The sequence below is a fragment of the Littorina saxatilis genome, linkage group LG5, assembly GCF_037325665.1.
Source record: "Littorina saxatilis isolate snail1 linkage group LG5, US_GU_Lsax_2.0, whole genome shotgun sequence".
NCBI lineage: Eukaryota > Metazoa > Mollusca > Gastropoda > Littorinimorpha > Littorinidae > Littorina > Littorina saxatilis.
Genome location: NC_090249.1, coordinates 16,167,540 through 16,194,953, shown reverse-complemented (window position 1 = coordinate 16,194,953; position 27,414 = coordinate 16,167,540). Strand labels below are relative to the sequence as shown.

The following is a 27,414-nucleotide window of genomic DNA, read 5'->3' as shown; positions in this document are numbered from 1 at the left end:
TCTCAGTTAGCCTACACTGAAGGAAGAGTTGTAGGTCGGGTGGGAGAAAACATGATGGGCGTTGGTGGTCTGAGGAGGGGAGCTTTGTGTGCAAAACACAACACGGCCTTGGAGTCTAGCTAAGTTCAGCGTGTCTTTGCTGGAAATAAAGGAAAAAGACGTAAGAGTCGTATTTCTCTCTCCCCCCCCCCCCCCCCCGCTCCCGAAAGCGCCGTGTGGCCGCTGCCTGAATGGCGGGGTAAAACGGCCATACACGTAAAAAGCACTTGTGCAAACACATGAGTGAACGTGGGAGTTTCAGCCCATGAACGACGACGAACTGAGAAGAAGAAAAAGAAGAAAAAAAAGAAGAAAAAGAAGAAGAAAAAAAAGAAGAAGAAGAAGAAGAAGAAGAAGAAGAAGAAGAAGAAGAAGAAGAAGAAGAAGAAGAAGGAGGAAGAGAAAAGGAGATTATTACTCGGCATTTCTACCCTTCAAGTTTATTCTATGATTTTCATTATTAAACTCTTTTAATAATTTTTCCTATTTTCTGCACTCAGGTCAGTTGCCGGTGGGAAACCGTTAAATTCTATTGTACAGTACGTTGTTGTTTTTTTCCTCGTTGTTGTGGTGGTGGTGGTTTTCGTCCTCCTCTAGCTGTTTCTTTTTCACTCTCTGTACACCCCTTCCTCAGTATGGTTTCAAGTTTTCGTCTTTTATCTATTTGCTTCGTTCATTGATTTTTGCCTTTAAACTATGATTATATCGAAAACAGGGTTTCTTCAAAGTTGTGATTTTTGTCCGTATGGTTAATTGTTTTATGTACATTTAATTGTTCTACTTTATTTATTTTTATTTTATTTTTGTAAAGGGCCTAGAGCCATTGGTTAAGGCACTTAAAAATGTCCAGTTATTATTCTTATTCTTATTGTCTGTCCGTGTGTCTTTCCATCTCTCTTTGTTCACGATCTGCATTAATGCAGGAAGCATATTTGTTGCAAAAGATGTTCAACATATTTTACACCGGACATTGTTACAATAAGAACATACTAAATGATACGAAGTGTAACCGGGCTTGAATACAGATGGACCGACATTCCTAAATACTGACGCATTCACATAAACTACTGTGTGCGGTGTTTGTGTGTCCCAAGTGTCAGGTTCATGAGTGCCACGAAACAACGGCAAGAATTAATTGCGTTGTATGCATTTTGACCAAACTATGACCTTAGACACAGATCGTGACAGCTTTAAATGTATGGATATGTGCAACGGGAGTAAGTGAGACTGGCAGTGTGTGTGTGTGTGTGTGTGTGTGTCACAGTGTGTGTGTGTGTGTGTGTGTGTGTCACAGTGTGTGTGTGTGTGTGTGTGTGTGAACGTGTGTGTGTGTGTGAACGTGTGTGTGTGTGTGCATGTCATGTTTGTGTGAACGTGCGTGTGTGGCATTTAATTACTAAAGATTTCAAGCCATAATTATGAGTTTTGTTCAAACATAATTTTGATTGGGTTGCAGTTTCATTTTTAAATTTTTGTTGTTGTATATATATATATATATATATTAACAAGAAATAAAATGATTGTGTGCACGGGCGTTAAATACGTATACGTTCTAAATCTAAATGTTCACACACACACACACACACACACACACGCCCACACATACATACACACGACATGACAAAATGAGCTGCAAATCGGTTGTGCAAATGCTTGGATGTGAAAGATAATTAGTTAATTTCAATATAGATATCACCCTGACTCCTTCTTCCCAGAGAAAATTTGAGGTTAACATGAAGGAGAAGGGACCCTAATATGGACCATTTTTACATTTAGTCAAGTTTTGACTAAATGTTTTAACATAGAGGGGGAATCGAGACGAGGGTCGTGGTGTATGTGTGTGTGTGTGTGTGTGTCTGTGCGTGTGTGTGTGTGTAGAGCGATTCAGAGTAAACTACTGGACCGATCTTTATGAAATTTTACATGAGAGTTCCTGGGTATGAAATCCCCAGACAGTTTTTTCATTTTTTCGATAAATGTCTTTTATGACGTCATATCCGGCTTTTTGTAAAAGTTGAGGCGGCACTGTCACACCTTCATTTTTCAATCAAATTGATTGACATTTTGGCCAAGCAATCTTCGACGAAGGCCGGACTTCGGTATTGCATTTCAGCATGGAGGCTTAAACATTAATTAATGACTTTGATCATTAAAAATCAAAATTGTAATTAAAATTATTTTTGTATAAAACGATCCAAAATTACTTTTATTTTATTCTTCATCATGTTCTGATTCCAAAAACATAAATATGTTATATTCGGATTAAAAACAAGCTCTGAAAATTAAAAATATAAAAATTATGATTAAAATGAAATTTCCGAAATCGTTTTAAAAACAATTTTATTGTATTTCTTGTCGGTTCCTGATTCCAAAAACATATAGATATGATATGTTTGGATTAAAAACACGCTCAGAAAGTTAAAATGAAGAGAGGTACAGTAAAGCGTGCTATGCAGCACAGCGCAACCGCTACCGCGCTGAACAGGCTCGTCACTTTCACTGCCTTTGGCCCTTTTGCACTAGCGGCGGACTACGGTCATTGTGAAAAAATGCAGTGCATTCAGTTTCATTCTGTGAATTCCACAGCTTGACTAAATGTAGTAATTTCGCCTTACGCGACTTGTTTTACACTGATAACTAGCTTCTTTTCTTGCGAAGTTTCATTTTGTGTTTGGTAGTTGTTCTATCTTAGTTAACCTTTAAGCCTAATTAGAGCGAATTGGCTTTTATAGACACTCAGCAAAAATTAGATACAGAAAAATTCACCACTGGGCGCCTAATATGGACCAGTGAAGAGGCCTTCAAGAATCACTGTAAAAAGCCCCCTATACTTCAAAATACCATGATACAAAATAACATGCAAGTCAGACTAATTTAAATATGCTTCAGATTTATATGTTTGGGTTCGACGAGAACTTTATTTGAAACCCAACTGGAAATTAAACAAATTTATGAAAAACAGAGGGAAAATAATTGAAATTATCAACTTTCACGTAAAGAAGACTTTCGTATAATTTTTTGAAATCTCGAGAGCTGGTTGTAGGTCATTTTTAGCAAGCTTCTTAATGAATGACTGAAATCAGCCTTTATCTTTTCTTTTCTTCGATTTGTTGAAGGTAGTCCATATTAGGGGACACAGAGATACTTCGAGTTTTTGCTATTACTTTTTGTTTGTGCCAACACTGCTAAAATGTAGCAAATACAGCCTTAGCTGTCATATAAAGCAAATTGTGTGTGTGTGTGTGTGTGTGTGTGTGTGTGTGTGTGTGTGTGTGTGTGTGTGTGTGTGTGTGTGTGTTTGCCTGCCATTGTGTGTGTGTGTTTGTGACAAAGAGAGAGAGAGAGAGAGAGATACGGAAAAGATACGGAGAAAGACAAAAATACACAGGCAAGGAAAGAGACGAAATACACATCATACTGTCAACATTTTTAATGTCATCCCTTGTACATCACAGTAATATGCTCAAGTTCATTGTCCCTCGTAATGTCATGCAGTCAAATGACCTTCAAAATGTCAGGCATGCAGAGACCTTCCGTCACAAAATAAATAAAATGAAAAAAGGATTATCCAACATAATCTCTGTACACAAGGCAAAAGCATGCAGCCTGCAGCTCAAATAAAGTTCAATGTAAAAGCCTGTGTCATCCAAATCCTTAATCCAAGGAATTTCTTTTCTTTATTTGGTGTTTAACGTCGTTTTCAACCATTCAAGGTTATATCTTTCTTTCTTTATTTGGTGTTTAACGTCGTTTTCAACCACGAAGGTTGTATCGCGACGGAGGGAAGGGGGGAGACGGGATAGAGCCACTTGTCAATTGTTTCTTGTTCACAAAAGCACTAATCAAAAATTTGCTCCAGGGGCTTGCAACGTAGTACAATATATTACCTTACTGGGAGAATGCAAGTTTCCAGTACAAAGGACTTAACATTTCTTACATACTGCTTGACTAAAATCTTTACAAACTTTGACTATATTCTATACAAGAAACACTTAACAAGGGTAAAAGGAGAAACAGAATCCGTTAGTCGCCTCTTACGACATGCTGGGGAGCGTCGGGTAAATTCTTTCTCGTCCCAACCAATATGGGACTCCCCCTAACCCGCGGGGGGCATCCAAGGAATAAACCCTCACATTTTTTCAAGAAGAATTAATGCTTTGGAGATCTGAGTATTGAAATAATGAGAAGCGAAAAAATCTGAAAACATTCTAGTAATCTAGTTACTAGCTTTTTTGGTTGCTTAAAGTCAAGCAGCTCAATGGGATATCCAACATATACAAAATAGTGCTTTCTGAAGATACAGTAAATAGTTCACGGTTCACATAGAACTATTGTACCTTGAATTGTCTTAGCATGTAAGCCCATAAAGATTGCCACAGTCAAACCTGCCTGACGACCACCTCTTGATAACAATCACCTGCCCGTAACGACCACCCCAAAGAAACCCTAACAATATTCTTTCCTATGTTATTCACATTGCCACAACATTCAAACATGTCTGTAAGGACCAGTTTTACTTGGTTCCTCAGGTTGTCGTTATTGAAAGGTTCAACTGTATATCTAAATTGCTTCTGACCCCCCCCCCCCCACACACACACATTCAAAACAAAACCAAACCCAGCCCACAAATGTTTGAAAATACTTGTCATTGACAACCTAAAACTATGATAGGAACCAAAGAATTAAAACGATCTGCTTGAAATTAGTTCACATTAATTCAAAACCTCCTGAAATGTGTTTATTCACACAAAAACTCTACCCACCCACCAAACCACACACACACACTGGCTCATACTTTTGAACTATTAGAAAGCCATGAGTATTCATAATCAGCCCAGAGTTCACTTGACTACAGGAAGCTATTATATAATTCAGCTATAATCCAGACAAGATCAACTATACTGCTATACTACTGAGAGAGAAAAAAATCAATAACACACGTACAAGGCCAAGGCCCTCATAGTGAACTACTGGAACAAACTATTAAGAGGAAAAAATAATACACAAATTGCAAAGGTAAATCTTCCCTGTTTACATGCACTGGTTATAAAATACATACAGGTTCTTTATCATTTCTCTGGATTAAACACACCATTGCATGGTAATTGAGTTTCACCCTCTCCCAGAAGCACACTGAAACAGTCACATACAGTGCACATCCAGCTTAAAGGCATAATCCCTCTCTTGAAAAATTCTAGTCACTATCTCTGATCGGACCAGGCTTTTACATGGGATAAGACCAGGCTTTTACATGGGATAAGACCAGGCTTTTACATGGGATAAGACCAGGCTTTTACATGGGATAAGACCAGGCTTTTACATGGGATAAGACCAGGCTTTACATGGGATAAGACCAGGCTTTTACATGGGATAAGACCAGGCTTTTACATGGGATAAGACCAGGCTTTTACATGGGATAAGACCAGGCTTTTACATGGGATAAGACCAGGCTTTTACATGGGATAAGACCAGGCTTTTACATGGGATAAGACCAGGCTTTTACATGGGATAAGACCAGGCTTTTACATGGGATAAGACCATACCTCCACTTTGACACATACCAAAAAGGAACATCCTGACTTAGGCTTCTACTTTTGCATTGGGATTTAATTGTTCTCAATTAATTTAATGTTCAAGAAATTAATTAATGAAAACAATTTCAACCCTGCGCAGAGCTCCTTTCTTTCTTTATTTGGTGTTTAACGTCGTTTTCAACCACGAAGGTTATATCGCGACGGGGAAAGGGGGGAGATGGGATAGAGCCACTTGTCAATTGTTTCTTGTTCACAAAAGCACTAATCAAAAATTTGCTCCAGGGGCTTGCAACGTAGTACAATATATTACCTTACTGGGAGAATGCAAGTTTCCAGTACAAAGGACTTAACATTTCTTACATACTGCTTGACTAAAATCTTTACAAAAATTGACTATATTCTATACAAGAAACACTTAACAAGGGTAAAAGGAGAAACAAAATCCGCTAGTCGCCTTTTACGACATGCTGGGGATTATCGGGTAAATTCTTCCCCCTAACCCGCGGGGGGTGAAAAGCAACTTAAGTGACGTTCAAGAAATTAATTAATGAACACAATTTCAACCCTGCGCAGAGCTCCGAGAATGTTTATCTTGGGTATGTGCCCAAGCGAAGGAAAAGTCTTAATCACACGTTAAGCTCTGGACAGGTCCGAAATGATGACCCAAATCTTTTCCACAGGAAGACTTGTGCCTTTAGCATGCAGTGATCAGTCTTACACAAGCATAAGCAATGTTTTACAGCTCACATTTCAAACAGAAAGCCTAATGCCAAACATCTTGTAGATCACTGTGTCAACAATTTGGCATTACATTAACCTTCGCCGTAGGTCGTGAGTACTTTAGTGACAGTCCGGACTTTAATTGCGAATATCTCGAAAACTAGGTGGAATTCTGTAATGAGCTTTTGGAAATGCCTCAAACACCTAAAAATCTATTATCTCCTAAACCCGCATTAAAATTGATTGACAGGTAATTAAATAAACAAAGGTCAAACATCGACTATCTTCGCAGCACGTCGTGAGTACTTATGTAACCATACTTCTTACAGTGTAAGGGAGATAATTGTGGGTTCGATTTCAAAATAAAAGCTGAGTTATGGTTCCTGTTTATTTCAGGTAAGAATTAACTTGGTGCGTAATTACACACGTAAAAGATAAATGTTAAGTACAAAATCGGAAATATATTTAGTTTGATAATTTAATTCAATGAAAAGCCCGATTTCTGTATTTTTTTCTTTTTTTGTTTACCCGTGCATGTTTTTCCTTCTTTGAGAAGTATGGTTACATAAGTACTCACGACGTGCTGCAAAGAATGTTTTTAGCAACCTACGGCAAAGGTTAAGATAAACTTCCTTAAATAATCCACACACACACTTGTGAGGTTATCATTTTTTTTGATTGTCAAACTGGCTTGCATAATTCTGGAAGGGTTGAGAGAGAGAGAGAGAGATCGAGAGAGAGAGAGAGAGAGAGAGAGAGAGAGAGAGAGAGAGAGAGAGAGAGAGAGAGAGAGAGAGAGAGAGAAAGAGAGAGAGAGAGAGAGAGAGAGAGCGAGCGAGAGAGAGAGAGAGAGAGAGAGAGAGAGATCGAGAGAGAGAGCGAGAGATCGAGAGAGAGAGCGAGAGAGCGATGCAGAGATCGAGAGAAACTGGCTTGCATAATTCTTGAGTGAGAGAGAGAAAGAGAGAGAGAAAAAGGGGGGGAGGGGGGGGGGCGGCGGGAAGGAGTTGTACGAGTTGCAGGTAGGGTGTGTTTCATTTCACTTTCAGGGGAGGGAGGGTGGGGAATAAACCGACACAGGGTAATAAGAGGGGATGGCGGATAAGTGAGGGTTAACTGAAAGAAACGCATGCATAAATAGTTCCAATGTACATGTTTGCATATCCATTAGCAAAAGTAACTTAGCAAATAAAACAACAAGTAAAGCACGCAAGCGACAATGAGACTGCCCCCAAAAAAGGCTGTGTTAATTACTAAAGCTGATACAAAAAGAAAGTTCACATTTGTTTGTTTGTTTATTTGTTGCTTAACGTCCAGCCGACTACGCAGAGCCATATCAGGACGAGGAAGGGGGAGATGAAGGGGGCCACTTGTCAAGCGATTCCTGTTTACAAATGCACTAACCCATTACTTGTGTCCCAGCAGGCTTTAGTAAAACTAAATTAATACCTACTGGAAGATTACCAGTTTCCAGTATGTTAAAATAGGCTTAACCTATCTACTGCTGGACTTACATCAGAACACTAACAGATTAAACTATACATGAATCGCGAGACAAGCGGCAAGAGAAGAGATTTTTGGAAAAAATACAGGTGAATGAGCAAGAAGGCAGAAAAAAGAAAAGAATTCATGAAGAAAAAGAGAGCATGACAGGAAAGAGGAACCAAAAATCTACCTAACAGCAAACTAGAAAGCTCCTGCGGTTCCAAAAACAGGAGAGGCTTTTAATTTCATAACCGCAGTGCCCCACTGCGGGAAAAGTTCACATCATTATTTATAACTGCCAACTGCATCTCCCCAGAATTATCAAATGTTGCAAAATTATGCTGTGAAAAGTTCTGAGAATAAAGTGATACATAAAGAATACAAGATGTCAATGTACACAAGTTCTGAAGCTTGAGCAAATGAATTATGGGAGCTTAAATTGGACAACTCAAAAGGCACGTCTCTTAATTTCTCTTACTTATGTGAAAAAATGCAAAAAAGTACAAAAGGAAATCAGGTTACACAATAATCATTTCATAATTAAGATAGTGCTGATTTTGTCATTAAAAAAATTAAGGCTTTAGAATTTTGTTGGCGATATATTTGGAATGTGTGACCTTAGGTGGAGTACATTTCTTTTTCAATTAACTAAATTTCACACATGGATGGACAAATTCTAGCATAAAACAATTGAAGTGAATGAATCCGCTAGAGCACAATTAATGCTGCCAAGAAAAGATGAATCTGCAAATGTTGTTAGCCATAACTTGAGAAAGTTAAAGATTTCTTAGAAGGTAAGAAAAGAAACTCCTTCAAACTGGCACTGTATGATGTTTGTTTGTTTGTTTATTTGTTGCTTAACGTCCAGCCGACTACGCAGAGCCATATCAGGACGAGGAAGGGGGGGATGAAGGGGGCCACTTGTCAAGCGATTCCTGTTTACAAATGCACTAACCCATTACTTGTGTCCCAGCAGGCTTTAGTAAAACTAAATTAATACCTACTGGAAGATTACCAGTTTCCAGTATGTTAAAATAGGCTTAACCTATCTACTGCTGGACTTACATCAGAACACTAACAGATTAAACTATACATGAATCGCGAGACAAGCGGCAAGAGAAGAGATTTTTGGAAAAAATACAGGTGAATGAGCAAGAAGGCAGAAAAAAGAAAAGAATTCATGAAGAAAAAGAGAGCATGACAGGAAAGAGGAACCAAAAATCTACCTAACAGCAAACTAGAAAGCTCCTGCGGTTCCAAAAACAGGAGGGGCCTTTAATTTCATAACCGCAGTGCCCCACTGCGGGAACTGTATGATGCATGTATAAACTTTCATGTCTGATCTTACAGGTGATAATGTGACTCTGAGCTTCTTTGAACAGTGTGCAAAGCGATAAGTAAATCTGAACTAAAAATATTCTCTTGGATGTGCATATCTGATCTCTCATAAAATACTGAATATTTTGTGTGTCTTTTGTGTAAGGACTAAATGTCACAAAACAAAACCTCAAGCACACGAGGTACATGTATTTCCCTGTAGTACTTCTGTATATTTAATGATGCTTATACTTGATGTGTAAATTATCTAAGGTAAGAAGCTAACAAAGACAAAATCTAAGTTTCTGTTACTGCTTTTTTACAACCACAATCTTTCTTTCTTTCTTTATTTGGTGTTTAACGTCGTTTTCAACCATTCAAGGTTATATCGCGACGTGGAAAGGGGGGAGATGGGATAGAGCCACTTGTTAATTGTTTCTTGTTCACAAAAGCACTAATCAAAAAATTGCTCCAGGGGCTTGCAACGTAGTACAATATGACCTTACTGGGAGAATGCAAGTTTCCAGTACAAAGGACTAAACATTTCTTACATACTGCTTGACTAAATACAACCACAATATGACTGCTTGTTATGAACAAAAATGAAAACCAGACATATTAAGACTCTATACAGATCAGGCTTTTCTATTGTGAAGACACGACATTCTTAAAAGTATGAGTAATCAAAATGAAACTGAGAACAGCTAATTAATGTAGCTACTGGTATGAGTTCAACACTTACATAGTTTTAATTGTTTTAAACAAAATTGCCACATTGATTAATGTTGCCCCTATGACTGAGTTGAACTCGTAACTTAATTCTTGAACACAATATTGCCACATCCCAAGTGAAAGCAGAGCATCTGAAAGTGAGCATTTCTTACTGAACCATTTCAAGGCCAAAAACAGATACAGCAAATAATTCTACTTTAAAATAACTGCACCGGGTTGGCTAATCTCACAAGCAAAACTGAACACTAACCAGCACCTCTGCTAAAAGATGCCCTCCTGAGACAAGACATCGCCATGAAGTCTTTTTATCCTACCCATGTAAGCAGTTATAAATCAACATACCTTGGTCCAGGATTTTGTTTGTACACAGGACAAATTCCTCCTATCAATTAGACACATACCAAAACCCTGCAGTGTGTCCGCTTTGTTTGCAGAGTGGGCAATTGTCATCTATTCAATCTGCAACAATTTAATTCCACAAACACTAAGGGCACTGCGCACAGAAAGTGTAGTTGTTGCTATGTAGCGAAATGGTATAACTATTACTAACAAAAGTATGAGAGCTCACGTCTTCGAATGTAACTAAAGAGCACTTCCCGTTAGCAACAACTTGAGGTATGATAATCATACTATATTTAAAAACTCATAACATTCAATGAAATTGCCAATTAATGCATCCCTGGAGCTTTTAAAAATCCCAGATATGAGAAAAAATATAATTGTACTTTATGTTAGCTTATCACATGATTGAAACTTAGCACCTTTGCAGTGCTTTTGACACCAACTAAACACAGCTAAGTTCTTGTCAGAGGCGGAGCTCCTAACTTAAACAATTTAGCAAAAGCTTGAATATAGTAGCAGACATAGGCATACAAGAGCCCATACATCATGAAATACTACATATTATGCCTGTAATTATAATAATGACATGGAAATGGCCAATCGTCGTATCTTGTAAACTGTCAAAAACAAATGCATCGACTAATCCCAGAATGTAACACAGAGTGAAGTAAACGCTCATTCTGCATATGTTTGCATTGATCTGTCTGATTGGAGGGGAGTTTTATCAATTAAACTACACAACAAAAGTCAGCAACAAATATTAAATTTAAAGTCATAGAAAAAGAACAATGCGAACAACAAACTGAAATTACAACAGCACAATTAATCACAATAAGCGTAGCTAAAACACACTTCACTCACAGCACCGTTTGCTACCTTACACTGGCGTGGTGATTTAAAAAAAAAAAAAAATCTATGTGTAACTACTTTGCGTGTGCATGGTACTGTCACCATTCACAGATGAATTGTAACCTGCACGTATCTAAATAAATGAAATATACTTATAACGACTCAGAAAAAAAACCCGGTGCTAGTATTACCATAATGGAGATAAGTACACGGGTAATACAGTAAGCTAGAGCAAAAATGATTTTTAAAAAAAGCAATTAAACTCCAAAAGTCTTTAATTGTTTCAACAAAACTTAAAGCCAACTTTTTAGAAAATCTGAGTTATTTCCTTCAAAACTTAGGTAAACTGTGCAATTCATAAAAAGCTGATAGTTCGATGTTTTGGATAGTGCGATATAAACATAAAGCTAATCAAACACATATAACACAAAACATCACGAAAGTTAAGTAAGCTTAAAACAACTCAAATTGCAAGTTTGATTTTCAAATTGGCTGTATACAAATTAACCATAACCTCTTCTCATTGTAAAGCATACATGCACATGAGAAATAGAAAATGCAAATTATTCAAGACAAATTCCCATGCAAAATACAGGACTTAACATATTGGTGAGAATTCTAATTTCGTTTTAATACACAACATGATAATATAAGCCTGCAGTCTTTTCCAGAGAGAAAAAAAGAGCTCACTCCATTTCTAGACAAAACAAGTTATGATACAGCAAACGTATCCAATTAGAATTGAAAAGAGCAGTCGTTGCATCAGCACCAACTAATGAGAAACTTAAGCACATGTGTACAACTCTGCATGTATACATAAACCAAAACGACAATAAAACCTATTGTCATTATTTTCACGAGTTTTCATTCACAAAACCTGGGAAATAAATCTCATGTTCCCCATGCAATAAATCGAGGTGGTGAATGGGTTTGAGCTTTCAGGTGAAACGTGGATTAATGTCAAAGTAAAAGCCAATCAGGCTGATTGTTTGATGTGTGGAACCATCGCGGCTTTGGATTTGTGTTTCCGAGGACAACGATTGTAAGCATTCACTCTCAAAGACCCAATAAATGTTGATAATTACCGCGGCGACTCATGGTCAATTTGCAACTTATCTCTGTAATCGCAAAATCCACAACGAAAAGTCATAAACACTTAAAAAGAAAAGAAATATGCTCAACACTAATACTGAACTCACACGTATGATCGCGCAGCTCTGTACATTTTCAGACTGGAAGAAAAGCGTCAACAAGCTACGTTTGACGTCACATACAAGGTTGACGTGTTATCTCGAGCTACTGTGACGATGCTTAGTGGCCCGGAGTTGGATTCTAAAAATTCGTCTCCCTGTGGGTTATTGTGCATTTTGTTGCACAACCAAAATGATGACAAAAACGATGTTTGGTGGCTTGTCGTCAGGCCAGCATTTTGTTGTTGGTACTCGGGGAGCATATCGCCTTTCGTCTCATATTTATCAACCGCGGCCTTCGGCCTTGGTCGATAAAGATGAAACAAAAGACGATATGGTCCCCTTGGACCAACAAAAAAGCTGGTCTGTCAACAAGCCACCAAACATCTTATAATGTCGATGTTTACAAGATCAAAACTGAAAAATGGCACGTGTAAGAATGAGAAGAGTAGAAAAAACTAAAAGTATCAAATCAACCTCAAAAAACAAAATCATGCGTGCAAGTGTGCAAACCAACATCTTGCATTATTTACATCAGTCATAGATTTGTCACTGAAAACCAAACAACCAAACCAAAATGACAACAACAACAGAAAATTACTGCAAATCGAACATTTCATAATGCCTAAAATCATTAAAACTTTCCACAGAACCACTACCGTGCTCTCTGTCTTCATGAATGAACAATAATGATGCGTACAAAGTGAATTAAAAAAGACATCCACACATTCACAAAAGCTCTTGCACACACACTTTGCATTGCTGTATTTTGTCTTCAAGTTTAGTATAATGCCCTTCTAGATCTCCTTTATCGAAGAAAACGGAATGTACCATCAAATATCTGTTTAGCTTCTATTAATTATAAAACCATGCTCAGATAATAAGCAACATGATTCAACAAGAAGTTTAGGCTGTACTAGTAATACTAAGCTAAACATTAGCATAATCTCTTTTATTCTCATACAAAAACAATGTTACAAAGGAATCATGCAATGCTTCTAATAAAGATTACTATTGGGGGAACACCCACACTGTACTTTATTTCTTTTAAAGGTACTGGTGGGGGTTGGGAGTTTTAGCCCATGAGGTGCTATTGGCCGATGGCAGATTCAGAGCAAAAATAATCAATACATTTTTTTCTTTCAAAAATAAAAATTGGGTCTGCCATGTTTTGCTGACAAATTTGTTTGCTTTATACTAAACACGCCGAACAAAACTGTATCTCCTGCTTAACACATAGTGGTCAGGCCAAGAAAAATATTAAATGTTTCAAATTCCTTGACCGACACATTCTTTTCTGCTCACAACCCTACAACATTTTCTGACCCTTCAAAGAAACACAACAATAACAATAAAAAAACTTGATTTTTCAAATATAACCAGGAAAGTTACTCTTCTATGACATCAAGTGGACACAGCTTGCACCCTTCCTGGCAAAAACCAAAACAAGCAAGCCACATGCACCTGTGTAAAGCCTGTCTTACACTGTGCCGAATATCCTTACGAATGTGAAAATGTTGTATTCGGCCAAAAAAGAGACGAATGGACAGGAAAAAACAGAGAAAAATCGAAGGCTTACGAATCCTTGCGAATGTCATACGAATGGTTGCGACTGCTTGCGAATGTCTACCGATCATTGCGATTCGGTATACGAATCCACATACGGATCTATTACGAACGTTGCGAGTGGCCTTGCGAGTGTTGCGAGTGCTTGCAAACATTTTACGAATAAAACGAGTATGCAATTCGCATTGTTCGTAATGTTGCTCTTACACTCTGGCGAATTGCCCTTGCGAATAGAATTCGCCAATAACTCGTAATGATCGGGACATGGTCGCAAGACATTCGTAAATGTTCTTAACCATTCGCCACCATTCGTCTCTGTTTGCGAACATTAGCAACATGCTCCTAATATTCGCAAGGAAGTCATATTCTGAATGTTTCGCAACGTGCTCGTAAGTATTCGCAAACCTGGTTCGTAATCATCGTAAAGGTATACGTAGCGCTCGCAAGCATTCGTAAGGATTTTATTCGTGCACAATTTGCCAACATCTTGCGAATGGTTGCGAATTCATTACGAATTTCTCAGGAATGTTTTGACCATTTCTTCCCAATTCATAAGAATGTTGCGAAAGCCTTACGAATGCTTGCGAGCGACTGCAATTGCTTGCGAATGTTTTAAAAACAGTAAGAATATCTTGCAAACGTCTTGCAACTAAACGGCGATTTTGATGCGAATGTATTCTCAATGATCGGAACACATTCGCAAGCACTCGCAACCATTTGTAAGACATTCGCAAGGATTGGTAAGGCTTCCAATTTTCTATATTATTCATGTCCATGTGTCTATTTTTTTGCCAAATACAACATGTTCATATTCGCAAGGATATTCGGCACAATGTAAAAACAGGCATAACGAATGGTTGCGAATGGCTAAAGCTAGCGCCACAAATACATTGCGGTGATTACAAATGTCTTGCGAGTACTAACGAGTACGTTGCGAAAAAAATAGCAACATGACTTCCTTGCGAATATTAGGAGCAAGTTGCTATGTTCAAAACAAGAGACGAATTGTAAGGAATAGTTAAGAACATTTACGCAAGTCTTGCGACCATGTCCCGATCATTGTGAATTATTGGAAAATGCTATTCGCAAGGGCAATTCGGCACAGTGTAAGAGTAGCTTAATAAAAACAAAACACAACAAGAAGAGCAAACGCTCGATCGAGTCACTTTCGCAGTTCTGAATATTATATGAGGCATCAGATGGACAGGAAGAAATTGCTATTCACAACACAATGAGTCACGTTCACATAAAATTTGAGCCCGGTCACTTTTATAGTTTCCGAGAAAAGCCCAACGTTAAGTTGTGTGTTGCCGAACAGAAAAGGCTAGTTATCTCCCTTGTTTTTCTGATAACGTTCGTAAAAGGCTACAGATGTAAATACTTTGATGTAAAGAATAATCCTACAAAGTTTCAATCACATCCGATGAACTTTGTCAAAGATATAAAATGTCTAATTTTTCCTTTGACGCTGACCTGTGACCTTGAAAAAGGTCAAAGGTCAACGAAACCATCGTTAAAGTGTAGAGGTCATTGGAGGTCACGACTAAACAAAATATGAGCCCGATCGCTTTGATAGTTTCCGAGAAAAGATATAAAATGTCTAATTTTTCCTTTGACGCTGACCTGTGACCTTGAAAAAGGTCAAAGGTCAACGAAACCATCGTTAAAGTGTAGAGGTCATTGGAGGTCACGACTAAACAAAATATGAGCCCGATCGCTTTGATAGTTTCCGAGAAAAGTCCAACGTTAAGGTGGTGTCTACGGCCGGCCGGCCGGACGGCCGGCCGGACGGCCGGCCGGCCGGCCGGCCGGACAGACTAACACTGACCGATTACATAGAGTCACTTTTTCTCAAGTGACTCAAAAACATAAACCGAACTAACCCTAAATATTTTGGCCTTTTCATCAGAACTTTTTTGATTTTGTTTCCCTGACCATAATGTGATGATCCTGTGGTAAGAGGACACCTCCCAGGTAAGGACACCTTTGTGGTACATGTACAAGTATTAAAGCTGTGGTCTATTTATGACTTTCCGGGGGTACGAGGTTGAACAAGAAGAGCAAACGCTCGATCGAGTCACTTTCGCAGTTCTGAATATTATATGAGGCATCAGATGGACAGGAAGAAATTGCTATTCACAACACAATGAGTCACGTTCACATAAAATTTGAGCCCGGTCACTTTTATAGTTTCCGAGAAAAGCCCAACGTTAAGTTGTGTGTTGCCGAACAGAAAAGGCTAGTTGTCACTTATCTCCCTTGTTTTTCTGATAACGTTCGTAAAAGGCTACAGATGTAAATACTTTGATGTAAAGAATAATCCTACAAAGTTTCAATCACATCCGATGAACTTTGTCAAAGATATAAAATGTCTAATTTTTCCTTTGACGCTGACCTGTGACCTTGAAAAAGGTCAAAGGTCAACGAAACCATCGTTAAAGTGTAGAGGTCATTGGAGGTCACGACTAAACAAAATATGAGCCCGATCGCTTTGATAGTTTCCGAGAAAAGTCCAACGTTAAGGTGGTGTCTACGGACGGACGGCCGGCCGGCCGGCCGGACAGACTAACACTGACCGATTACATAGAGTCACTTTTTCTCAAGTGACTCAAAAATAGGGATACAATCATGTACAGAATTCTGTACAGCAAACGCTACCCGAAACCCCACCTATACGGCGTGTATGACCTTGAGAGCTTCAGTCAACGCTTGAATTTTGCAGGGATAACATCCGGTTTGCTCTCTCAAAACTGATCATATTTTATCTTCAAGAGAGATCAAGGGGAAAAAATAAACGCCCCGGCGCAGATTCGAACTCTCGACCTCGAGACTTCGTGTCTCATGTCCTAACCACTAGGCTACTGCGCCAATTGAGAAAAAGAAGGAAAAACATTGATATGAATTCATGTTATGTTATTCTTGAAGCAGCATGATTTATACCTCTATCCGCCCATTGTTCAGAAGTGAATACATGTATAACTATTTCTTAGATGTCTGTTTTCAACTGCACAGAGCTTTGGAGAGATTCAATTACTGTTCTTGTCATTTTTCTTGCATGTTGTAAATAGAGATATTGCAGCTATTTGCATGGCGCGAATGTCGTGTAGCATGACGGTGTAAACATGTACTGCGATTCCGTGAAACATGTTTGCAAATAAAGGCAAATTTTAATGGCAATTTTTACGTTTTTGCAACGCATGAATGGTAATTCAAGCGTAGAATGATATAAAAGTATCAATTTGTTATCATTGACAACACTGGTGAAGTGACCTAGCGGTCAAGACATCGGCCCCGACATTTCGAGGCCCCGAGGCCTTGAGTTCGAATCCCTGCCAAGTCTTTTATTTTTTCTGCTCGATCCTTCTTGAGAAATATGCTTAGCTCTGAGAGAGCAAACCGGATGTTACCACTGCAAAATCTAAGCGTTGACTGAAGCTCTCAAGATCATACACGCCGTATAGGTGGGGTTTCGTTCGGGTAGTGTTTGCAGTACAGAATTCTGTACATGATTTTATCCCTCTTTTTCAACCTCGTAGCCCCGGAAAGTCAAAAATAGACCACAGCTTTAACTCAAATATATATATATATACTTAACACCAAAGAACATCTTGGCTGTTCAAGTTGTCCAAGTAGTGTGAATTACTTAAATGGAATAAATCCGCATTCAATTTATGCGAACTGCATTACCTGAAATGCAAACTGAACTTCACATGTTTACATACTTAAACAAGTTAAAGGCACAGTAAGCCTCCCGTAAACCATCACAGATACTGTCAGGCTTTTACACACAGTACAAACACCCTTTCGTTTAAACACTCACCGCTTGAGAACATCGCTCTTTACGGAGGGCACCTAGGATGTTCAAAAGCGGCGAGTGTGTAAATGAAAGGGTGTTTGTACTGTGTGTAAAAGCCTGACAGTATCTTACGTGATGGTTTACGGGAGGCTTACTGTGCCTTTAAAACAAAATCACAAAAAGCCATTTCTGTGGTCACCCGGTACGCAAATTGTTATGAGAATACTGGCCATCAAAAAGAAACTGTTTAGAACAACTTTTTGTTTTACAAATCATTAGTTTTCCACATCAAGCATACTTTCCCTGCCCACCCATTCACCCACCCACTCCCCCCCAAAAGACAAGAACAAGAACAACAAGAACAACAAGAACAAGAACAACAACAACAACAACAACAACAACAACAACAACAACAATAAAGGATGTTGCTGATGAACGCATTATCAGCAACACAGACAAATGTTGTGCAAGTCAATAGAAAAAGATGCTGCGGGTCGGAGCTGAGCTCAGCAAAATGGCACTTGTAGATCTATCTCACTGTAGTCTCAGGATTAGCTCCCAGCAGAGTATTTGGATGTACTACCAGTGTCCAGGCACCAAGCAATCTGATGCACCAGCTTCAACATTGCAGTAGGTATGATGGATGCACTTACACAACCTGAAATGACAAAACAATCGTTTTAAAAGTAAACAGAATCTTGTGAATGTGTACTCAAAGTTATGACACCATGTTATGACAAGCAGATTTAAACTTCCATACATGCATGCACAGGCAGGGTTTAGCCTGGGAGAAAAAGGCAATGGGACATTTGTCCCCCTCAACCAAATTTCGAAGGGACATAGTCGAAGGCAAGAAGCGCCAAAGAGGCATGTAGGCTTTCGCGTTTTGACCAAAGATGCAAAATGGTGCAATATGGTGCCATCTGAGAATTAGCCGCTATATATATCGTGTTATCTCTGCATGTGTGTGTGTGTATGTGTGTGTGTGTGTGTGTGTGTACATAATTTCATTGCTTCAAAAAGAAAAGTGCACACAGAGTCCAAAGTTTACCTTCTGACATGTATACATTTTGCTTATTTTCTTTTCTTTGAAAGCTGAATAAAAGTTACAGAGACGGCATCATGAAAAAAGGTCGGTTAGGTTACCTTTATAAGGAATTGTTTTTTACTCTTAATATCTGTGTGACTACGGGCATGGCACAGTGAGTCCACTGTCCAGTGACTGCCAGGGTAGCTGAGAACATGGATGACCAATGAAGCTATGGCAAAATACCAGAGAAAAATGTTGGTCTTACACTACGTTCAACTTTGCTAATAATGGAGGAAAAGATGCGATTCTGGCTTGCCATCTTCTATTCTTTCTGCATCTGACTCCTATGTTTCTTAATTTAGCAAATATCATTAAAAGTAAACAAAAACAAAATAAATATTTATAAAGAACAATCAGGGCGCAAAAAGAGAAGAGGTGGACTGAGGTACAGCTGATATTATATAAAATATATGCAGACAGTGCAAGGGAAATCACTCCTGAACAATTTCAGATTTACCAATGTCTTGGTTACAGAGCAATCTATCTTATTTATCTCCCTTTCTTACTGACCACAAGGCAGAACACATAATTTTACAGGCAGTACCTAATTCCTTTTCTTCTTAACTCTTCCAATACCTTACTCTGTATGTAATCACAATACCACTTACCAGTGAAGTCAAATCTATAACAAAAAATGCGTGGTTACGATCACCCGACCTATGATTTCCTGAAGACCCTAAATGCCTAACTTTCGCATTGTAAAACACAAACAAATGAAAACACCCTGGTCAATAACAACGGAATAGGGAAAAACACAGATGTACACAAACACACTCTTCAGACAGAAAGTACTGAACGCAGACTATTATTTATAACTTAGGCCTAAAAAAAAAATAGGTGTGGTCACGGTAACCCGACCTACCCTATTTTTAGGGGCCGACCCTATAACTTTTTATTACATTTGTAAAAACAAAAACAAAAAACCCAAGAAAACGAGTGCAGAAAACGCAATGAAAGCGAAAGCGCCCGAGTCGCACACTTATTTCCCTGTCAAGTAGGTTTAATTTGTACACATTAGAAAGTAAAAAAAATAAAAAAAAGTGATTGCCTACCTTCCTACCCTATTTGTTTTGGCTATGTTACCGTAACCACACCTATTTTTTTTTTTTGCCTTACATCCAAATAGTACAAATACACACACACACACACACACACACAAAACATTCAGTTTCACTGAAAAGTTGAAAAGAAACTTACAAATTAGTCGGAAGCACCAAACGAGGTACGACAAGGCAAAGTCAGCAATCACTGAGTCAGTACCACGATGTCACATCATCATCTTTTCTGCACTCCGTCTGTGCAGCCAACATCTTATTGTGCATTTCCTGGTGCACACCGGCTAAGACGCCGTGAGCCACAAAAATGTACTTAAAGTTACAAACACGTAGCCCTGTACTGGACAACGTAAATCGACCGCTCAGAGTCGGCTGAACTCCAAGTCGGTCCATCACGATTCCAATATAGGCATCCTCGTTAGGGATAGGCTTGATGAACTGACTCTCCTCCACCAGTTTTGTCACGACATCAAATGAGATTGCATAGCCGCTTCCGCTTGCGTACATGGGATAATACTCGGGGCGGTAGTCCTCTACAGACACTGACCACTTTTCATTGGGATCGCGAATCACTTTTCGTTTGTGCGTTTTCACCACCATGTTGCCTGCATAGAGGCCTGTTGTCTGTTTGTTGTGATGAACCAAGAATTGCCACAGGAGTAAAGTGTTAACATAGCAGTCGTCGTCTGTTTTTAACACGTACGGAGCTTCACACTTTGTGGTGAGCCATGCCAAGCCGTGCATGACCTTCATTGTCAGATTACGATATGAGTCCAGATAGTTGCCTCGCAGAATGTCTCGGTGTCTTTGGCTTTCGTCTTTTAACCTCGTTCTAATGTTTTCATCCAACGTCTGCCCAACCAAAAACACACACTGCCACACATCTGCTGAGGCGTTTTTTGTATCACACCAGGTCTTACGAATCTCACTTCTAAGCTCAAAGTGGTCCGGTGACGAAGTAATGATAATTATGAAAAGAGCACCATGTTTGCAGTCAGGCAAGTCTGAAGTCCGATCGTCAAGATCTTTGGGGCTCCAGAATCGTTTTCTCCGATTCAGCCCTGCCGCAAACTGCAGCGACGTCCCATTCTTTGACCCAAAGTTTCTCCCCAAGAACTTGACCCTCGGCCGACCATAACCGGTGCCAGGAAACGCGGCCGCCGAGTCACTGGCCTTCAGGAAGGGTCGGTCGACGGTGACGAGCAGGACAGTGTAGGTGAGGAAGAAGGCGAGGACAATGATGATCACTGACCAGATGCTGGTGGTCAGCAGAATTCTGCGCGAGGTGCGAGAGAGGCCTCGACGGGGCATGGAGGCCGGCTGAAACAGGCAGGAAAACAAATGAATACCAAAAATAAACAAGTCGCGTAAGGCGAAATTACTACATTTAGTCAAGCTGTGGAACTCACAGAATGAAACTGAACGCACTGCATTTTTTCACAATGACCGTAGTCCGCCGCTAGTGCAAAAGGCAGTGAAAGTGACGAGCCTCACATGTTTAGCGCGGTAGCGGCTGCGCTGTGCTGCATAGCACGCTTTACTGTACCTCTCTGCGTTTTAACTTTCTGAGCGTGTTTTTAATCCAAACATATCATATCTATATGTTTTTGGAATCAGGAACCGACAAGGAATAAAATGACATTGTTTTTAAAACGATTTCGGAAATTTAATTTTAATCATAATTTTTATATTTTTAATTTTCAGAGCTTGTTTTTAATCCGAATATAACTTATTTATATGTTTTTGGAATCAGAACATGATGAAGAATAAAATAAAAGTAATTTTTGGATCGTTTTATAAAAAATAATTTTAATTACAATTTTCAGATTTTTAATGACCAAAGTCATTAATTAATTTTTAAGCCTACATGCTGAAATGCAATACCGAAGTCCGGCCTTCGTCGAAGATTGCTTGGCCAAAATTTCAATCAATTTGTGAAAAATGAAGGTGTGACAGTGCCGCCTCAACTTTTACAAAAAGCCGGATATGACGTCATAAAAGACATTTATCGAAAAAATGAAAAAAAACGTCTGGGGATATCATACCCAGGAACTCTCATGTAAAATTTCATAAAGATCGGTCCAGTACGTAGTTTACTCTGAATCGCTCTACACACACACACGCACAGACACACACACACACACACATACACCACGACCCTCGTCTCGTTAAACTTGACTAATAAAAAGCAGGCGAGCAAAAGGGCATGGTGTGTGTGTGTGTGTGTGGGCTCACATGCAGGAGCCAAAGTTAGGTTGAAGGGCAATGTCCTCTGTAGCCTATTAAAATGGAACATTTCTAGATGTTCAGAACCATAAATGAAAACTTAGTTAAATACATGTACTGTCGTACATGTGCGCTTGTATGAGGGTCCTTGACACGGGAAATATTTGTAAATTATAGCATTATAATTCAAAAACAAAATGTGTTCAGATCTTTTAAGAGGACAAACAAAGGAAAAAGACAAGAGGAATATGTAAACTAAAAAAAGGGGAATTTCTTCTTAACCCCTTGACTGCCTGCTACGTGTGTCACTCGTAGGTACACTTGATATCCCGGACGCATATCTACGAGTCACATTCGTACTTAGCGCGTCGTTGGTTTATGAGAAGCACACACACGATTAAAGGGAGGCAAGTGCTCCCAGTGTTGGAAGAAACACTGGGGAGGAGTTGCACACCTTTAACAATCTGGTTTCAGTTTATTTTTCCGCGAATTGAACGTGATTTCTCGAGATTACCAAAACAAAGTTATCAATGCGACCAAAGATGGCGGACCTCGGTGGATGTTCGAATTCTGGTGGAAGAAAACGGCCCTTCCAGCGCTTATTAGCTCTAGAAGTTTTGAATGAGATTATGAACGATGATGACAGTGTTGATGGGGATCTATATGATGATGGAGAGTCTTCAGGTTCGAGTGACGAAGATGAAAGAAGTGGTCACCATCCTCTTGTTGTGAGAAACGTGGTAGATGCATCAGGTGATGGGGATTTTATACCAGGCTTGTGTCTGTCCGAGTGCTTCAGGGCCTACCACACAAAGTTTGTGTTCTGGCAGTGACTTGGTGAGTAAACAGCTAATGTAAACCTCCCATCTTTTTGTCTTGGACATAATGTGCCATATGAAAATGCTGATTTTCATACACAATGCACACGCTTTCAAGCACAATGCACACGCTTTCAATCAGAATCACACTTTTAGTAATGTGTTAATTTTATTTGATTTTATTTTCTAAAAGTTACATATCTGATGAACATTTGTGTAAAATTTGACATCTCTAATTCAAAAAATAAAAAAGTTATAGCACTTTTAGTAACAGTATACTGTGTTATGACTTTCGTCCCTGGCAAATAGAATGCAGCAAATGAAAAAAATCGCGGCAGTCAAGGGGTTAAAAGAGAAAGTGTTCCTACCTGCTGAAAGTAGACGCTGACAAGGAGGCGGGATGTGGCCTCCGGGTCCCTCCCCCCGCCAAACCAGTTGCTGACCCTAGACATCCCTCCCCACGCTATCAAGGCCGTCTCTGTCCCTCCTTGTCAAGCCACCAGGCCATGTCGGCATGTCTGAAAGTCAAACAGAAAGAGAATATATATATATATATAAAATTGAAAGACTTGCTTTCAGAATATAAACTAACACAAAAACACAGATTGTGAGCCAGAAACAGTGTCCACATTTGAACCCTCCTGTTATTAGTGATAAGATCCCCCCCCCTGTTTCGTCAGACTTTTTGTTAACAAACACTGTAAATCTAACCGAGCCTTCCTCCTTTGCAATACCTTGATTTCCAGATTGTTGGAGGTTTTAAGAGGGTGGTTCCCCTGTACAGTATAAGAACAGATTGTAATGTAAGCAAGAAACATATCAAAACATACTTCAGCCAAATGATCAAATCAACAGGTCACTTTCACCATCATCTGTTCAATGTGTTCCAACGTTGACCAGCACAGTGTGTCGTTTTTTGCACACTCTGCCAAAATGACCACTCTTTTCAAATGTCCCTGTGACAGTGACTGACAACCCACACGCTCCTGGCCTTCCCTAATCTCTACTAGTACCACAGGTCCAGAAATCCAATGGGTCATTTGACAAAATGATTAGACGTTTTCAGATTTCAAATTATTCACTGGTGATGACTAACGCCTGTACTGAGCACTATTGCTGCCTGTGTCAGAAAAAATATGGAGTGTGTGAGCCAGTGTGTGTGATGTGCAACACAAACTGTTAGCTCAGGACACGAGCACACTTTGAGTATCGAAATGTTGCAATGGGAAACGTCAGGGCTAAAGTGACAGAGGCAACATTATATCCACAAACATGTCAATGTCAAGTGTCAGCTAGTCTATTCACACTTCGTCCTACATTTCTGTGCTACTTTCTTGCCCCCACTGTGACGTCAGCCTGCAATAGCTAGGTACGGAATGTTTAAAGTCCCCAGATTAAGCCCAAGCCCAAGCCTACAAAGCCAGTGTAACCGATCATATCATATAAGCCTTTTGCCTGCTATATATATGATGTTATTTGTGAAAAAAAACACGTCTTTTTCTTTCTTCATTTTGTTTTGTTTGTGTTCAGCGTTCATTTCTGGCATGCTTTCTTTTACAAATTGTAAAGGTTCAAATCGACCCAAAACATAAATTGTTCCCAATCGTGATCACACTGGCTAGTTCGTCCACGCATGTCCACTGCGGTGACGCAATGCCCCTGATCGAACCATGCACAAATGACCAAGCATTATCGAAGACTGTAACACTGACAGCCAACCTGACAATGTAAGATTCCAAGACAGAAAATTCCTTCGTATTTCTTGACACATTTGGCTGCTACAGGGGCACTGCGAGGTTCCAGAAGCCCTGTGTTTACAATCTTATTTCGATAATCCGACCTCCAGCCACGAACCACACATACACACACACACAGCTTGATTGCTCAACCAGCAGGACTGACCTACTTCCGTCGAAGCCAGGCAGACTCGAGCTGGATGTTTTCTCCGGCATTTCCACCAATGTCCTTTCAGCCAGTCGGACCTTCCATCACTTTGACAGCTGCCGTTCACATCCGTGGCTTCAAATAGGTCACAAGGACACCTGAGGGAAGAGATAACACGAATTTTGTCACAGACACTATCCTTGGTTTGAGGACTCACTGTCGAGCTACCAGCCACACATCTCGAATACTGCATGCTGATTGGCGGAGTGCGTATGAACTACGACCTTGAGCAGGTCAAGGTAACTCTCCACATGTTTCGTGGCCTTCGTTGAGAAAAGATCGTGAATAGACTGTAGAATGAGAGAAGGAGGAGTAAGAAAATGGTACTGAGACGGCAGGTGGGGATGATTAAGATGGCAGGCTTCGTTCAGCTGAATTTTAAGCTGATTTAAAAGGAAATTATTACAAGTCTTATTTGTGACAGAGGCCCACCACACACCACAGGCACACGACAGTGGGTAAAATGAAAAAGAAATAATATGTGTAGCAGGCTCATCTCTTTCTCTCTCTCTCTCTCTCTCTCTCTCTCTGTCTGTCTGTCTGTCTGTCTGTCTGTCTGTCTTTCTCAGTATCACTCTCTCTCTCTCTCTCTCTCTCTCTCTCTCTCATGCCCACATCTTATCCCATATTCATTACGCATCAACTCTTTGGGATGGCGTCTCTGATATTCACATGAAAAAATTAAACTCCAGGGCCGGACTAGGCTAAGAGGAGGGGGGGGGGTTGCCAGTGGGGGTCAGGGGGCGAAGCCCCCTGAAGCTGATGGGTAGGTCATATTCTGAGATAGCAAAATGGTCGCTCCTTGCATGAAACGGCATAAAATAAACAATAATAAAAAATGTTTTAAATAAGTGAGGTACATGTTTAGGCTAGGGGGGGGGGGGGTTGCGCAACCCCCATAACCCCCCCGGTAGTCCGGCCCTGAACTCTCTACATCGTCGGGCAGCTAAAATCATGTTAAATGGTCCACACTTATCAGCTGATTTGAAGTCACCTAAACTACCTGCCGCTAGTTAAACAGTTACAGTTTAATAAGACTGTAATGATGTACAAAGTATATCATGGCGAAGTGCCCAACTATATTCAGGACCTATTTCACAGAGTCACTGAAAGGTACGGGTCTATCAATTTTCTACCACCAATACCCAGGATTGATTTGTTCAAAACTAGTCAAGCCTTCTCTGGCTCTATGGTGTGGAACTCCATTCCGTCTGTAATAAGATCATTAACCTCACTAAAGAGTTTTAAACAAGCTCTGCATAATCATTATATGTCTACCTAGATGGCTACTAGTCTTAACATGTGCAAGTAGCTGTCAACAATTGGCAAAGCTTTATGAATTACAAAAATATGTTCTTTATTGCATGTATTATGTGGAATTTATGTTGCGATTTTCCATCATCATCATCAACATCATCATCATCATTATCATCATCAAATCATCATCATCATCATCATCATCATCATCATCATCATCATCATCATCATCATCATCATCATCATCATCATTATCTTCATCATCTTCACTGATGATCATTTACACCATATAATCATTGTAAGCATTAGTGTAAACGTTGGTATTGTGTGAATTTTACCGTCGATCACTTTACATGTGTAAACTCAATTAACATGTTGCATGTTTCGCTTTTGATTTGTATGTTGCTTACTTTGTCATTTTGTTGTTTGTGTTTATTTGCTTGTTTGCTTACTTGTCGATTGTTTGCTGGGTCGTTCGTTTTTATTTGTTTATTTGTCATGTTGCTTTACTTGTTTATCATTTATTAGACATTTGTATTAGAAATAAGGACCGGTTGTAAGAAAAGGCGTCGCCTTAAACCTCTATCCTTGAAAAATAAAGTTCCATCATCTCTCTCTCTCTCTCTCTCTCTCTCTCTCTCTCTCTCTCTCTCTCTCTCTCTCTCTCTCTCTCTCTCTCTCTCTCTCTCTCTCTCTCTCGATCTCTGTTGTCTCATTGCCGTCTTTGCTTTTGGTTTTCAGTCATTTATATATCAGTTTCATCTTGACTGGGTCTTTAATCAAGTTATAAGCACTAGCTGCTACATCTGACTATAATAATAATAATAATAGTAATAATAATAATGGAAACTTTTAGAGCGCTTACCTAAAAGCTCCAAGCGCTTTACAATGACATTATTATACACATGTAATCTTATACTATCTGTGTCACGTCAGGGCCGGACTAGGCTGAGAGGAGGGGGGGGGGGGGGGTTGCCAGTGGTGGTCCAGGGGGATGTTCCCCCTGGTGGGGTCAAGGGGCAGAGCCCCTTGTGGGGGTCAGGGGGCGAATATGTCATAGTCTGAGATAGGAAAATGGTCGCTCCTTGCATGAAACGGCATAAAATAAACAATAGGGAGATTCAAAGGACAGCACGTTTCGTTTTGCAGCTCGTTTCGTTTGGTGAATGAGTCACCCCGCGAAACGGAACGTGAAACGAGACGGCATAGGCCGCAGACAAGATTTAGATGTATTCACGTTTCGTTTCGGAATGAAGGAAGGGCGATAAATCTTCAAGTGAAATTATCACGTCTGTCCTCGATCAGAATGGAAAAAAAAACCCTAGGAGGTGGTCCAGAATCGGGCATACTTTGATTATTTTCAGTCCAAATAAATCACACAGACTTTGTTTATACAAAATCACATACGAAGCCAGAATAAAAATTCGATGCGATGACCTACTTCTGCTTCGCCA

At 39.6% G+C, this 27,414-nt stretch overlaps 1 protein-coding gene across 1 annotated transcript; it reads right to left on the bottom strand.

Moving 5' to 3' along the window:
* Window positions 1-17,969: 17,969 nt before the first annotated feature.
* On the bottom strand, window positions 17,970-24,874 carry LOC138965826 (beta-1,3-galactosyltransferase 5-like). The gene is made up of 4 exons (XM_070337919.1): window positions 24,662-24,874; window positions 23,128-23,277; window positions 19,858-21,035; window positions 17,970-18,228 (listed from the first exon to the last, which is right to left on the bottom strand). Exons 2-3 carry the CDS (start codon window positions 23,209-23,211, stop codon window positions 19,914-19,916), a joined length of 1,206 nt encoding a protein of 401 aa, XP_070194020.1. The 5' UTR covers window positions 23,212-23,277; window positions 24,662-24,874; the 3' UTR covers window positions 17,970-18,228; window positions 19,858-19,913.
* Between the last annotated feature and the right edge of the window lie 2,540 nt (window positions 24,875-27,414).

Bases quoted from the DNA above. Each gene is read 5' to 3' on its own strand.
- LOC138965826 (XM_070337919.1), bottom strand. From the start codon at position 23,211: ATGTCTAGGGTCAGCAACTGGTTTGGCGGGGGGAGGGACCCGGAGGCC. The intron at 21,036-23,127 runs GTAGGAACACTT...TGCCTGTTTCAG, and splicing joins TCAGCGTCTACTTTCAGCAG to CCGGCCTCCATGCCCCGTCG.